Source organism: Nematostella vectensis, chromosome 5, assembly GCF_932526225.1.
Source record: "Nematostella vectensis chromosome 5, jaNemVect1.1, whole genome shotgun sequence".
NCBI classification, from domain to species: Eukaryota; Metazoa; Cnidaria; class Anthozoa; order Actiniaria; family Edwardsiidae; genus Nematostella; species Nematostella vectensis.
Window position 1 is genome coordinate 5653321 of NC_064038.1, and position 16124 is coordinate 5669444.

Sequence of the window (16124 nt, forward strand, 5' to 3'; positions counted from 1 at the left end):
GTTTAAACATGGGTTCTAGATACCATTTTTCCGATGCGGCTAACTTGGGTACCCTGTGTAATCGTCCTCGATTCCCCATCATTTCCTGATTCTCTATCAAAATGTCTGGGCCAAGAAGACCACCGCCGCCAATTCCCAGACCAGGTAAACGCCGATTGCTTAGCCTTTCAACGCGAATGACTTCTAGATAAATAGTGTGTGTTAGGTAGGCTTTGTAACCCTAATTTTACCTCATTTTCAGGCCAAGTGCAAGTCGTGAGAGCACTCTACAACTACACAGCTCAGCAAGTAAGCGTTCTAGAACTTGTCTAAGTTTTGTAGGAAACCAAAACCCTATGAGTTATAAACCTTTCGTTCCTCTTCTTTTTGCATATAATTGTGATTTTCTTATTAGAGAGACGAGCTGAGCTTCGAGGAAGGTGATATTTTATATATCACAGACAAGGTAAAATCTGAAAATGAGCAAGTTAGAATGTGAAGTGTTCCCTTTGTTTTGCATTATTAAACGCTTCAAAGCTTATAAACGTTCGCTAATTTAGCAGTTATTATAACCTAGTGCACATTCACATTTTTCTTTTACTACAATTTTCTGAAAATGATACTCTTTAGTTTACATGCGATAGTTTCGTTTCAAACATCAATTGGGATCTATTTGAACCGGAAGTCAGTGTAACAACCCTATTTGACTCATAACTATATATAGAAAATTCTCGACCCCATCTTGTGATTCTTAGCGTAGGAAATGGACATTTTGATGATAGCATCTATAAATTTTCACCACTAATGGAAGAAATACAGTTTATGAATATTGTAAACTATATACCATACTTTTGAGGGGCGGGTTATAATAATTTTGTACATAAACTCTGAAAAGCATAGCTACAGGCTGATTGAGTATAAATTGACTCATTCAGGTAATTGGACAAAAACACAAACATTTAACAATGGTGCTGATATTCCGATGCACATCTGCTTTATTACATTTTCATTTCTTTTTATGTACCCATATAGATGTACCTATAGAAAATGTACTTAAATTTTCACGATAAAAAAATACTCACGAAAAATAAAGACTGTGAATTTTGGTATTGCGAAATTTAATTGATGTAGAAAAATGATTGTGTTTTCAAGGGTCCTATAACAAATTTGGAACAATGTATATACAATCCTTAGGTTGCCTCAAGTTCTTCTTCAGTATCATCTGAACAGTCATCTTTCCAATGTTCCTCCAATATGTCCTTTGAACAGTCGTCAAATCGACCCTCCCGTCCCAGTTCCTTGTAATTTTTAGTTACGAAAGTCTTGAATATATCCAGTATCCCCCTCTTCATGGTGTTTTGTCCATTTCCCATATTAACTTCAAATTTGTGACTTTAAATCCTCTGCAAACACAATTTTTCTCTGCGATTGCGAAATTAAAGACTCACAAAATATGCTGAGAAAACTTGGGATTTTGCAGCTATACCATTTTCATATTAAAAGAGATGTTTCTCTCCTTTCAGTCTGAAGGGGCATGGTGGAAAGCTAAGGTCGGCAACAGATCAGGATTGGTACCTTCGAATTATGGTAACTAGCAAATTATAGATGGGCCGATCTAGGGGTGGAGTGAGTATGCCCTGCCCCAACCCTATTTTTGGAGACTAAAAATATGGAAATCCACAAAATAATAGACCCCCCTTTTTTTAAATAATTGCTTCATATTCCCTAATATTGGAACTTTTGGATGTGCCCCTTAATACACTATTATAATGTTTTTATTACTTGCAAGTTGAGTGATGATTGAAAGAGATGTGTCATTTATTTTTGCCATTCTCCACACACATACAAAAGCAATAGATAACCAACAAAGTTTGCCAAGACAATTACATTAAAAGTCCATATAACCTTTCAGAGTTGATAGACTTTGTCAATTCTTTATATTTTCATCTTCTGAATGGTACGTGGTTCGTATGGACCCTATAAAACACGTGTTCGCGCGAATAACTCAAATCTGTAATATTGAGGTATTTTGGTCCACCTTCGGAAAAAAGGCTGTGAACTGAAAGGCCCGGGCCCAGTCTTTTGTGACGTAGATCAAGATGTCAACCAAATTACATGAGAAAACATATGCGCGCTAAACGTGTTCCCTTCTTCGTGTCTTCTTAGTTATTGCTAAAGAACGTTGTGTGGTTACAACTTTTACCGTCATCTTTTATATCTCATCCCGTAGTCAAATGATTATTTAACTTCAGGAAACAAATCTGCAACGTTTAGCAGATATTTTTTAGTCTTTGAATTTTTTTTGCATTGTGCACGCGCTGCATTCACAATCAAGAATGGCAACATTCTCACGAGCGTGCGCTGTTTTTGAAACCTACAATTAAACAACATTTTCTTTTTTCGCATACAATTCTCGACTTTAAATTATTCTTCGCCTCATTGTGGGTAGCATTGCAAAAGAAAACAATTCACCAATATTTTGTGGTATTGTCTCTGAATTTTAATGGATTTAAGGAAAATACATTGTTTCAGATTTTCCCGCCAAAACTTGGAATTATTCACTCGATTCAGTCTCCTTTCGCACGGCCAGGAAAATTTCAATCAAATTCAATTCCCTTTTCAGAATTTGAAAGTTTATCTATGCTTTGTTTTGGCTAGATTGATATAAGTGAAAGGTTTTTTTGAACTTTAATAGTTTTATCTGATTGTCGGGTAACTATAAACAATATTTTGTATCTAGTTGGGGAACACACAGAAGCAGTGGAAAACCCTTTACATGAGGCTGCGAAAAGAGGTATGATCGTCACACTTATTTTCTTGTTTACTTCTGATTATTGGATTATGATGAACTGATGAGAGATTTTTTCCAGGGAATATTGGTTTTATGACAGAGTGTTTACAGAATAAAGTGTCTGTCAATGGCCTGGACAAGTCAGGCTCCACCCCCCTACACTGGGCGGCACAAGGGGGGCACACAGGTATAATTCTTTAATTTCTCAAATCACAAAGAAAAAATGGGTCCTGCAGGGGATTTAATTTCAAGAAATTAAAGTTCAATTGACTTTATTTATTTTTTTTACTTTTTTACAAAAAAAATTAATGTCAAAAACAACTAAAACAGCACCTTATTAAAACTTGGTCAGTTTTACAGTAATGGGCAAAAACGTTCTATCAAGCCATTATCAAGTATTGTTTCGAGTTTTTTAATAGTGAAAAACGAGAATTTTAGTGCAAGCTAAAAATTAAGCAGAATAAGATATAAAAAAATATCCTCATCTTTGGGGGTAAAGTAGTAGCATGGGAAGTGATTTCTCCCACTTTCTGGTATATAGTCTCACCATCTCTTTGGTGAATAGAAAAAAAAAGATGACAGAGACAAAACATATTGCCATCATTCCATACTGTAACCTAGTAAGTCAACAAATCTGATTGGCCTTTAAGTGTGTGCAGATCTGAAAATTGCATGATTTTTGAAACTTCAGACACATAAGATATGGATGATTTTTCATACTAATCTACTCCAGTACTGGTGATCTGTTTTGTTTCTCAAGAAATCTCATACTAATTCATACAAAACATTACAGCTCTGCTTTCATTCTCATAGAGTGCGTACAGCAGCTGCTGGCTCAACCTGGAATACGTATAGATGTACAGGTACTAGGGATAAGGATGACAGCGCATCCCCCTGTAACACACTTAAACCATAGCGATGTGATCCCCCCACATCCTGTTACATTTGATATGCACCACAGGCATGTAAGGGTGGATGCAGAGTCATGTGTCCCCTACCCAATAAAGCCTTAAATCATAGAACCATCATGATCCCCTACCCCACTCTGTTACATGTGATATGCACCACAGGCATGAAGCATCATGATCCCCTACCCCACTCTGTTACATGTGATACTCACCACAGGCATGAAGCATCATGATCCCCTACCCCACTCTGTTACATGTGATACTCACCACAGGCATGAAGCATCATGATCCCCTACCCCACTCTGTTACATGTGATACTCACCACAGGCATGAAGCATCATGATCCCCTACCCCACTCTGTTACATGTGAAAATCACCACAGGCATGAAGCATCATGATCCCCTACCCCACTCTGTTACATGTGATACTCACCACAGGCATGAAGCATCATGATCCCCTACCCCACTCTGTTACATGTGATACTCACCACAGGCATGAAGCATCATGATCCCCTACCCCACTCTGTTACATGTGATACTCACCACAGACATGAAGCATCATGATCCCCTACCCCTCTCTGTTACATGTGATACTCACCACAGGCATGAAGCATCATGATTCCCTACCCCACTCTGTTACATGTGATACTCACCACAGGCATGAAGCATCATGATCCCCTACCCCACTCTGTTACATGTAATACTCACTTCAGGCATGAAGCATCATGATCCCCTACCCCACTCTGTTACATGTAATACTCACCACAGGCATGAAGCATCATGATCCCCTACCCCACTCTGTTACATGTAATACTCACCACAGGCATGAAGCATCATGATCCCCTACCCCACTCTGTTACATGTAATACTCACCACAGGCATGAAGCATCATGATCCCCTACCCCTCTCTGTTACATGTGATACTCACCACAGGCATGAAGCATCATGATCCCCTACCCCACTCTGTTACATGTGATACTCACCACAGGCATGAAGCATCATGATCCCCTACCCCACTCTGTTACATGTGATACTCACCACAGGCATGAACCATCATGATCCCCTACCCCACTCTGTTACATGTGATACTCACCACAGGCATGAAGCATCATGATCCCCTACCCCACTCTGTTACATGTGATACTCACCACAGGCATGAAGCATCATGATCCCTCACCCCACTCTGTTACATGTGATACTCACCACAGGCATGAAGCATCATGATCCCCTACCCCACTCTGTTACATGTGATACTCACCACAGGCATGAAGCATCATGATCCCTCACCCCACTCTGTTACATGTGATACTCACCACAGGCATGAAGCATCATGATCCCTCACCCCACTCTGTTACATGTGATACTCACCACAGGCATGAAGCATCATGATCCCCTACCCCACTCTGTTACATGTAATACTCACCACAGGCATGAAGCATCATGATCCTCTACCCCACTCTGTTACATGTGATACTCACCACAGGCATGAAGCATCATGATCCTCTACTCCACTCTGTTACATGTGATACTCACCACAGGCATGAAGCATCATGATCCCCTACCCCACTCTGTTACATGTAATACTCACCACAGGCATAACCCATCATGATCCCCTACCCCACTCTGTTACATGTAATACTCACCACAGGCATAACCCATCATGATCCCCTACCCCACTCTGTTACATGTAATACTCACCACAGGCATGAAGCTAGGGGTGCGTACAAGGGCACATCTAAGGGCGACTGGGGCAAAGACCTGTTGTTTCATTTGTATATCTACCTAGTGTTACTGGGCCCATAACCTCTTGTTTCATTTGTATCTCTACGGAGGAGGGAGGGGTGAATAGGTTCACGGAATGGCGGATTCAGCCCCGAAATGCTCACAGATTAGGATTTTGATGATTATTTCAGCGGACTAGCGGATTTTGGAAGTACAGCGGATCACAGATCTGTTGACAATTTGGGCACGGATTTCGGATTTTAACTGCTTTGACGGTCGAATTTCGGAATTTAAATGAATTTCAATCGATTCTATTGTTTATCTGTCAAACCATGCAGATCTAAAAAATATCTGCGGATCCACGGATTTGCCCCGAAAATGTTGCGGATCAGCGGATTTACATACCCCTATTCACCCTCCCCTCCCTCTACCTAGTGTGACTTCGTCCATTATCTGGTGTGGCTGGACCCATAACCTGTTGTTTCATTTCTATCCCTCAAGAACAAGCTTGGGGACACGCCTCTGCATGCAGCATCATGGAAGGCACACCCCGATATTGTACAATTGTTGCTTGATAAAGGTAACAGGATAAGCCGCTCCCAAACCCTCTTCCGAGCCAAAGATTATTTTTGTTTTGCTGAGAAAAAATTTAATGATTGAGGAAATTAATTGTTGGATTTGAGCCTTGGATGGAGGAGCAAATGGGAAAGATAATATGTTTTTATTTTTTTAGGTGCCAAAACAGATATAAAGAATAATTCCAAACAAAGCCCATACGACTTAGCAAGGAATCCGGAAGTGGGCAGACTGCTGAGGGGAGCAGTAGGTAGGAGCACTGAACCAGGGTCTGAAAAGATGTCGATGATGATAAATGGAATCATCCTCATCATAGCAATGACAGTTGTCATTGTTATCGTCATCATGTTCAGCACTGTTCTCATTGTTGTCATGTGTCTTTGTACATTGACTTTGTTGCTGTATATGTCCCACAGTTTCAAACCAATAGTTTTGGTATCAATGTTGTAATTTATCTGAATTAAATTGATATTGCGCAAAACCATGTTTTGTCTTGACTATCATCACCACACATATCAACATCACCACTATCATCATCACCATCACCACCATCATCATCATCACCACCACCACCATCACCATCATCATCATCATCATCACCAGCTCAATCATTTATCATCATTACCACCAACAGAGTGATCGCTTTCATCGTCGTTATTGTTTTCATTAACTCTGTCATCATAATTACTACCATCATCACGACCATTGTTGTCATCATCTTGTTCAACAATATCAAAATAACCAGCATCCTGACATTCATCATTGTAATACCACTGCATTACCACTGCTTGCATTACTTGGCCGTCAATAAGACAACTCAACATCAAGGCATTATTTCCGTCATGTTCACTAGATATAATATGTTGAGTGTTTGGAAATGGGGGTGAGGGGTCTATTTCGCTATTTCTTATGTTCATTCCCTTGTCCATCCCTTCCATTGATCCCTTTTCATGTCTCTGTGAGGATGAATTCTAGTATCCTAAGGTAGTTATCCCTAATAAATAAGGGCACCCAAAACAATCATCCACAGGGTTTGTTGATCTTTGTCATTTCCTTTTCCAGATTCAGGAGCTGGTAATGATTATGGTGATGAGGAGGACTCTGACTGATGTAGGCTTACACTTCTTAACATGGCAGACACCTTTAGATTTTTATCATCTTCTGAACTCTTCATTTTATAGTAAAGTTACTGCTGAGTAAAATAAGGTTGATATAAATGCAACCCATACTACTCAGAAGGAAATGTAAACAAAAAAACACTCATCGCTTTGTGTGCTTCCTTTTTTATAGTTCCAAGGAAAGGTTCCTTGGACCCTGTTCAAATGTAATCCATGATTCTCATCGTGGCAACAAAAAACATAGAAATACCATACATAATTAAAGGTAACAAGGTGATTATAATTTTCTAGAATGTTATTTTGCTACTACCTTCTGGTAATGATGAAATAAAAAAGATATACACATATTTATTTGTTATTTGTGATTGTTGGTTGCACAAAGGGTGTTGACTTTTAAAAAGTCGTTATTTTCACTTCCCAAGAATTAGTTTAGGTCGTATGTGTCTAAGGCGGATTAAAAACGCTCTCTCATTGGATAGTGAGACACCAGCCGTTATTATTTTATGCGAAATGTTTTCCGTGTGACAAAGTCTAATGTCTTGTTAGTGTTGTTGTGGGGAAGAGAAAAAACGTGCAGCTGGAGGTCGAGGTGGTCGAGTTACATTTACCAGGTGGCGGCGGCGGTTAGACAGCGCGTCGTTTGAAAGGTCGCAAGCTCGTAGGGACAGCTCGCTGTAGGAGCGAAACCAAGTCAAGTACATCCAGTTGAAGCAGGGATACGTGCTTTACTCAACACTAACAAGACATTAGACCTCATTTCGGAGTCAAACTATCCTATAGCCCGTGGCGTGACACGGCATACCTAGTGAGGTGAGCTCCCTGTGCCTTTCTCGTCAAACTTGAGTATCCATACATTCATCTTTCTCTTTCTTCCTCTTTCCCTTATGTGTTTGATGTTCAAGTTCTATAACATCACTCCCAAACTTATCCTTCCTTTTCTTTTCCACGTTTTCCTTTTTGTTGTTCGTCGAGTTCAGCGTCTTCGCAACCTCGGGCAACCACTGTAGCGTCCACCCTTCCTTGTTATCCACCTGGTCGTCCCCTTCTTTGAACATCTCTGGGATCTTTAACCTCCCAACGCTCTGAACGCCATCAGGGTCCTTCTCCTGTTCTCTCGTGATCGCTGCACCCACCTGTGAGGGGAAATAAATCAATACAAGGTTAAAATTGTATGTTTTACTCCTTTGTGAAAACAGAGTGGTTTAGCTGACGTCTGGACGGAAAGGGCTAGCGAGCGAACGAAGCGTCAGTGGAAGTATTCTGTTTCCACAGAGGGAGTAGAGGCTCATGGAGCACGTTCCCAAGAAGAGTAATCTGTGGATTTTTTTTCCGGCACTATTTTAAATATCTTCATTGGACAAGAATTTTAATATACAAAATAGATGCCCAATGGGGCAATGCGTTAACGGGCACTAGGCCCATGCTCAATGGCAGGGCAATTCTATCTTAAAAATTTAGACAAGTAAGGTAGAGGTTATAGGTTTTTATATTTTTCTAGTCGTACTAACCCATCTGATTGGTCTTGACCGTTCGAATGAGATCAAATCTCTTGAGTACAACCATCAGAACCTCGCCGATCAGGTTTTTATATTTTTCTAGTCGTACTAACCCATCTGATTGGTCTTGACCGTTCGAATGAGATCAAATCTCTTGAGTACAACCATCAGAACCTCGCCGATCAGGTTTTTATATTTTTCTAGTCGTACTAACCCATCTGATTGGTCTTGACCGTTCGGATGAGATCAAATCTCTTGAGTACAACCATCAGAACCTCGCCGATCAGGTTTTTATATTTTTCTAGTCGTACTAACCCATCTGATAGGTCTTGACCGTTCGAATGAGATCAAATCTCTTATCATACACCCACCTGATAGGTCTTGACCGTTCGGATGAGATCAAACCTCTTGAGTACAACCATCAGCACCTCGCCGATCAGGTTTTTTATATTTTTCTAGTCGTACTAACCCATCTGATTGGTCTTGACCGTTTGGATGAGATCAAATCTCTGTCATACTAACCCGATAGGTCTTGACCGTTTGGATGAGATCAAATCTCTGTCATACTAACCCGATAGGTCTTGACCGTTTGGATGAGATCAAATCTCTTGTCATACTAACCCGATAGGTCTCGAACGTTCGGATGAGATCAAATCTCTGTCATACTAACCCGATAGGTCTTGACCGTTTGGATGAGATCAAATCTCTTGTCATACTAACCCGATAGGTCTTGACCGTTTGGATGAGATCAAATCTCTTGTCATACTAACCCACCCGATAGGTCTTGACCGTTTGGATGAGATCAAATCTCTTGTCATACTAACCCACCCGATAGGTCTTGACCGTTTGGATGAGATCAAATCTCTGTCATACTAACCCGATAGGTCTTGACCGTTTGGATGAGATCAAATCTCTGTCATACTAACCCGATAGGTCTTGACCGTTTGGATGAGATCAAATCTCTTGTCATACTAACCCGATAGGTCTTGACCGTTTGGATGAGATCAAATCTCTTGTCATACTAACCCGATAGGTCTTGACCGTTTGGATGAGATCAAATCTCTTGTCATACTAACCAACTTGATAGGTCTTGACCGTTTGGATGAGATCAAATCTCTTGTCATACTAACCCGATAGGTCTTGACCGTTTGGATGAGATCAAATCTCTTGTCATACTAACCCGATAGGTCTTGACCGTTTGGATGAGATCAAATCTCTTGTCATACTAACCCATCTGATTGGTCTTGACCGTTTGGATGAGATCAAATCTCTTAAGTACAACCATCAGAACCTCGCCGATCAGGTTTTTATATTTTTCTAGTCGTACTAACCCATCTGATTGGTCTTGACCGTTCGGATGAGATCAAATCTCTTGAGTACAACCATCAGAACCTCGCCGATCAGGTTTTTATATTTTTCTAGTCGTACTAACCCATCTGATTGGTCTTGACCGTTTGGATGAGATCAAATCTCTTGTCATACTAACCCGATAGGTCTTGACCGTTTGGATGAGATCAAATCTCTTGTCATACTAACCCGATAGGTCTTGACCGTTTGGATGAGATCAAATCTCTTGTCATACTAACCCGATAGGTCTTGACCGTTTGGATGAGATCAAATCTCTTGTCATACTAACCAACTTGATAGGTCTTGACCGTTCGAATGAGATCAAATCTCTTATCATACACCCACCCGATAGGTCTTGACCGTTTGGATGAGATCAAATCTCTTGTCATACTAACCCACCCGATAGGTCTTGACCGTTTGGATGAGATCAAATCTCTGTCATACTAACCCGATAGGTCTTGACCGTTTGGATGAGATCAAATCTCTGTCATACTAACCCGATAGGTCTTGACCGTTTGGATGAGATCAAATCTCTTGTCATACTAACCCGATAGGTCTTGACCGTTTGGATGAGATCAAATCTCTTGTCATACTAACCCGATAGGTCTTGACCGTTTGGATGAGATCAAATCTCTTGTCATACTAACCCGAAAGGTCTTGACCGTTTGGATGAGATCAAATCTCTTGTCATACTAACCCGAAAGGTCTTGACCGTTTGGATGAGATCAAATCTCTTGTCATACTAACCCGATAGGTCTTGACCGTTCGGATGAGATCAAATCTCTTGTCATACTAACCAACTTGATAGGTCTTGACCGTTCGGATGAGATCAAATCTCTTGTCATACTAACCCGATAGGTCTTGACCGTTTGGATGAGATCAAATCTCTTGTCATACTAACCAACTTGATAGGTCTTGACCGTTCGAATGAGATCAAATCTCTTATCATACACCCACCCGATAGGTCTTGACCGTTTGGATGAGATCAAATCTCTTGTCATACTAACCCACCCGATAGGTCTTGACCGTTTGGATGAGATCAAATCTCTGTCATACTAACCCGATAGGTCTTGACCGTTTGGATGAGATCAAATCTCTGTCATACTAACCCGATAGGTCTTGACCGTTTGGATGAGATCAAATCTCTTGTCATACTAACCCGATAGGTCTTGACCGTTTGGATGAGATCAAATCTCTTGTCATACTTACCCGATAGGTCTTGACCGTTTGGATGAGATCAAATCTCTTGTCATACTAACCAACTTGATAGGTCTTGACCGTTTGGATGAGATCAAATCTCTTGTCATACTAACCCGATAGGTCTTGACCGTTTGGATGAGATCAAATCTCTTGTCATACTAACCCGATAGGTCTTGACCGTTTGGATGAGATCAAATCTCTTGTCATACTAACCCATCTGATTGGTCTTGACCGTTTGGATGAGATCAAATCTCTTGTCATACTAACCCATCTGATTGGTCTTGACCGTTTGGATGAGATCAAATCTCTTAAGTACAACCATCAGAACCTCGCCGATCAGGTTTTTATATTTTTCTAGTCGTACTAACCCATCTGATTGGTCTTGACCGTTCGGATGAGATCAAATCTCTTGAGTACAACCATCAGAACCTCGCCGATCAGGTTTTTATATTTTTCTAGTCGTACTAACCCATCTGATTGGTCTTGACCGTTTGGATGAGATCAAATCTCTTGTCATACTAACCCGATAGGTCTTGACCGTTTGGATGAGATCAAATCTCTTGTCATACTAACCCGATAGGTCTTGACCCGTTTGGATGAGATCAAATCTCTTGTCATACTAACCCGATAGGTCTTGACCGTTTGGATGAGATCAAATCTCTTGTCATACTAACCCGATAGGTCTTGACCGTTTGGATGAGATCAAATCTCTTGTCATACTAACCCGATAGGTCTTGACCGTTTGGATGAGATCAAATCTCTTGTCATACTAACCCGAAAGGTCTTGACCGTTTGGATGAGATCAAATCTCTTGTCATACTAACCCGAAAGGTCTTGACCGTTTGGATGAGATCAAATCTCTTGTCATACTAACCCGATAGGTCTTGACCGTTCGGATGAGATCAAATCTCTTGTCATACTAACCAACTTGATAGGTCTTGACCGTTCGGATGAGATCAAATCTCTTGTCATACTAACCCGATAGGTCTTGACCGTTTGGATGAGATCAAATCTCTTGTCATACTAACCAACTTGATAGGTCTTGACCGTTCGAATGAGATCAAATCTCTTATCATACACCCACCTGATAGGTCTTGACCGTTTGGATGAGATCAAATCTCTTGTCATACTAACCAACTTGATAGGTCTTGACCGTTTGGATGAGATCAAATCTCTTGTCATACTAACCCGATAGGTCTTGACCGTTTGGATGAGATCAAATCTCTTGTCATACTAACCCACCCGATAGGTCTTGACCGTTTGGATGAGATCAAATCTCTTGTCATACTAACCCACCCGATAGGTCTTGACCGTTTGGATGAGATCAAATCTCTGTCATACTAACCCGATAGGTCTTGACCGTTTGGATGAGATCAAATCTCTGTCATACTAACCCGATAGGTCTTGACCGTTTGGATGAGATCAAATCTCTTGTCATACTAACCCGATAGGTCTTGACCGTTTGGATGAGATCAAATCTCTTGTCATACTAACCCGATAGGTCTTGACCGTTTGGATGAGATCAAATCTCTTGTCATACTAACCAACTTGATAGGTCTTGACCGTTTGGATGAGATCAAATCTCTTGTCATACTAACCCGATAGGTCTTGACCGTTTGGATGAGATCAAATCTCTTGTCATACTAACCCGATAGGTCTTGACCGTTTGGATGAGATCAAATCTCTTGTCATACTAACCCATCTGATTGGTCTTGACCGTTTGGATGAGATCAAATCTCTTAAGTACAACCATCAGAACCTCGCCGATCAGGTTTTTATATTTTTCTAGTCGTACTAACCCATCTGATTGGTCTTGACCGTTCGGATGAGATCAAATCTCTTGAGTACAACCATCAGAACCTCGCCGATCAGGTTTTTATATTTTTCTAGTCGTACTAACCCATCTGATTGGTCTTGACCGTTTGGATGAGATCAAATCTCTTGTCATACTAACCCGATAGGTCTTGACCGTTTGGATGAGATCAAATCTCTTGTCATACTAACCCGATAGGTCTTGACCGTTTGGATGAGATCAAATCTCTTGTCATACTAACCCACCCGATAGGTCTTGACCGTTTGGATGAGATCAAATCTCTGTCATACTAACCCGATAGGTCTTGACCGTTTGGATGAGATCAAATCTCTGTCATACTAACCCGATAGGTCTTGACCGTTTGGATGAGATCAAATCTCTTGTCATACTAACCCGATAGGTCTTGACCGTTTGGATGAGATCAAATCTCTTGTCATACTAACCCGATAGGTCTTGACCGTTTGGATGAGATCAAATCTCTTGTCATACTAACCAACTTGATAGGTCTTGACCGTTTGGATGAGATCAAATCTCTTGTCATACTAACCCGATAGGTCTTGACCGTTTGGATGAGATCAAATCTCTTGTCATACTAACCCGATAGGTCTTGACCGTTTGGATGAGATCAAATCTCTTGTCATACTAACCCATCTGATTGGTCTTGACCGTTTGGATGAGATCAAATCTCTTAAGTACAACCATCAGAACCTCAACGATCAGGTTTTTATATTTTTCTAGTCGTACTAACCCATCTGATTGGTCTTGACCGTTCGGATGAGATCAAATCTCTTGAGTACAACCATCAGAACCTCGCCGATCAGGTTTTTATATTTTTCTAGTCGTACTAACCCATCTGATTGGTCTTGACCGTTTGGATGAGATCAAATCTCTTGTCATACTAACCCGATAGGTCTTGACCGTTTGGATGAGATCAAATCTCTTGTCATACTAACCCGATAGGTCTTGACCGTTTGGATGAGATCAAATCTCTTGTCATACTAACCCGATAGGTCTTGACCGTTTGGATGAGATCAAATCTCTTGTCATACTAACCCGATAGGTCTTGACCGTTTGGATGAGATCAAATCTCTTGTCATACTAACCCGATAGATCTTGACCGTTTGGATGAGATCAAATCTCTTGTCATACTAACCCGAAAGGTCTTGACCGTTTGGATGAGATCAAATCTCTTGTCATACTAACCCGAAAGGTCTTGACCGTTTGGATGAGATCAAATCTCTTGTCATACTAAACCGATAGGTCTTGACCGTTCGGATGAGATCAAATCTCTTGTCATACTAACCAACTTGATAGGTCTTGACCGTTCGGATGAGATCAAATCTCTTGTCATACTAACCCGATAGGTCTTGACCGTTTGGATGAGATCAAATCTCTTGTCATACTAACCAACTTGATAGGTCTTGACCGTTCGAATGAGATCAAATCTCTTATCATACACCCACCCGATAGGTCTTGACCGTTTGGATGAGATCAAATCTCTTGTCATACTAACCCACCCGATAGGTCTTGACCGTTTGGATGAGATCAAATCTCTGTCATACTAACCCGATAGGTCTTGACCGTTTGGATGAGATCAAATCTCTGTCATACTAACCCGATAGGTCTTGACCGTTTGGATGAGATCAAATCTCTTGTCATACTAACCCGATAGGTCTTGACCGTTTGGATGAGATCAAATCTCTTGTCATACTAACCCGATAGGTCTTGACCGTTTGGATGAGATCAAATCTCTTGTCATACTAACCAACTTGATAGGTCTTGACCGTTTGGATGAGATCAAATCTCTTGTCATACTAACCCGATAGGTCTTGACCGTTTGGATGAGATCAAATCTCTTGTCATACTAACCCGATAGGTCTTGACCGTTTGGATGAGATCAAATCTCTTGTCATACTAACCCGAAAGGTCTTGACCGTTTGGATGAGATCAAATCTCTTGTCATACTAACCCGAAAGGTCTTGACCGTTTGGATGAGATCAAATCTCTTGTCATACTAAACCGATAGGTCTTGACCGTTCGGATGAGATCAAATCTCTTGTCATACTAACCAACTTGATAGGTCTTGACCGTTCGGATGAGATCAAATCTCTTGTCATACTAACCCGATAGGTCTTGACCGTTTGGATGAGATCAAATCTCTTGTCATACTAACCAACTTGATAGGTCTTGACCGTTCGAATGAGATCAAATCTCTTATCATACACCCACCCGATAGGTCTTGACCGTTTGGATGAGATCAAATCTCTTGTCATACTAACCCACCCGATAGGTCTTGACCGTTTGGATGAGATCAAATCTCTGTCATACTAACCCGATAGGTCTTGACCGTTTGGATGAGATCAAATCTCTGTCATACTAACCCGATAGGTCTTGACCGTTTGGATGAGATCAAATCTCTTGTCATACTAACCCGATAGGTCTTGACCGTTTGGATGAGATCAAATCTCTTGTCATACTAACCCGATAGGTCTTGACCGTTTGGATGAGATCAAATCTCTTGTCATACTAACCAACTTGATAGGTCTTGACCGTTTGGATGAGATCAAATCTCTTGTCATACTAACCCGATAGGTCTTGACCGTTTGGATGAGATCAAATCTCTTGTCATACTAACCCGATAGGTCTTGACCGTTTGGATGAGATCAAATCTCTTGTCATACTAACCCATCTGATTGGTCTTGACCGTTTGGATGAGATCAAATCTCTTAAGTACAACCATCAGAACCTCGCCGATCAGGTTTTTATATTTTTCTAGTCGTACTAACCCATCTGATTGGTCTTGACCGTTCGGATGAGATCAAATCTCTTGAGTACAACCATCAGAACCTCGCCGATCAGGTTTTTATATTTTTCTAGTCGTACTAACCCATCTGATTGGTCTTGACCGTTTGGATGAGATCAAATCTCTTGTCATACTAACCCGATAGGTCTTGACCGTTTGGATGAGATCAAATCTCTTGTCATACTAACCCGATAGGTCTTGACCGTTTGGATGAGATCAAATCTCTTGTCATACTAACCCGATAGGTCTTGACCGTTTGGATGAGATCAAATCTCTTGTCATACTAACCCGATAGGTCTTGACCGTTTGGATGAGATCAAATCTCTTGTCATACTAACCCGATAGGTCTTGACCGTTTGGATGAGATCAAAT

General features: G+C 40.9%; 2 protein-coding genes across 3 annotated transcripts in view; one reads left to right on the forward strand and one right to left on the reverse strand.

The window, feature by feature from the left end:
- On the forward strand, window positions 1–7440 carry LOC116617591 (osteoclast-stimulating factor 1). Its single transcript, XM_032380423.2, has 10 exons — window positions 1–144; window positions 242–288; window positions 395–445; window positions 1503–1566; window positions 2720–2773; window positions 2850–2957; window positions 3584–3633; window positions 5901–5979; window positions 6133–6225; window positions 7038–7440. Exons 1-10 carry the CDS (start codon window positions 102–104, stop codon window positions 7082–7084), a joined length of 636 nt encoding a protein of 211 aa, XP_032236314.1. The 5' UTR covers window positions 1–101; the 3' UTR covers window positions 7085–7440.
- LOC116617592 overlaps window positions 7243–16124 on the reverse strand; it is a 23867-nt gene continuing 14985 nt past the window's right edge. For both annotated transcript variants that reach the window (XM_048727263.1, XM_048727262.1), the window contains one exon: window positions 7243–8226. In XM_048727263.1, the coding sequence (XP_048583220.1) occupies window positions 7927–8226 (300 nt within the window). In that variant the 3' untranslated portion in view covers window positions 7243–7926. The remainder of the gene's footprint in view (window positions 8227–16124) is intronic.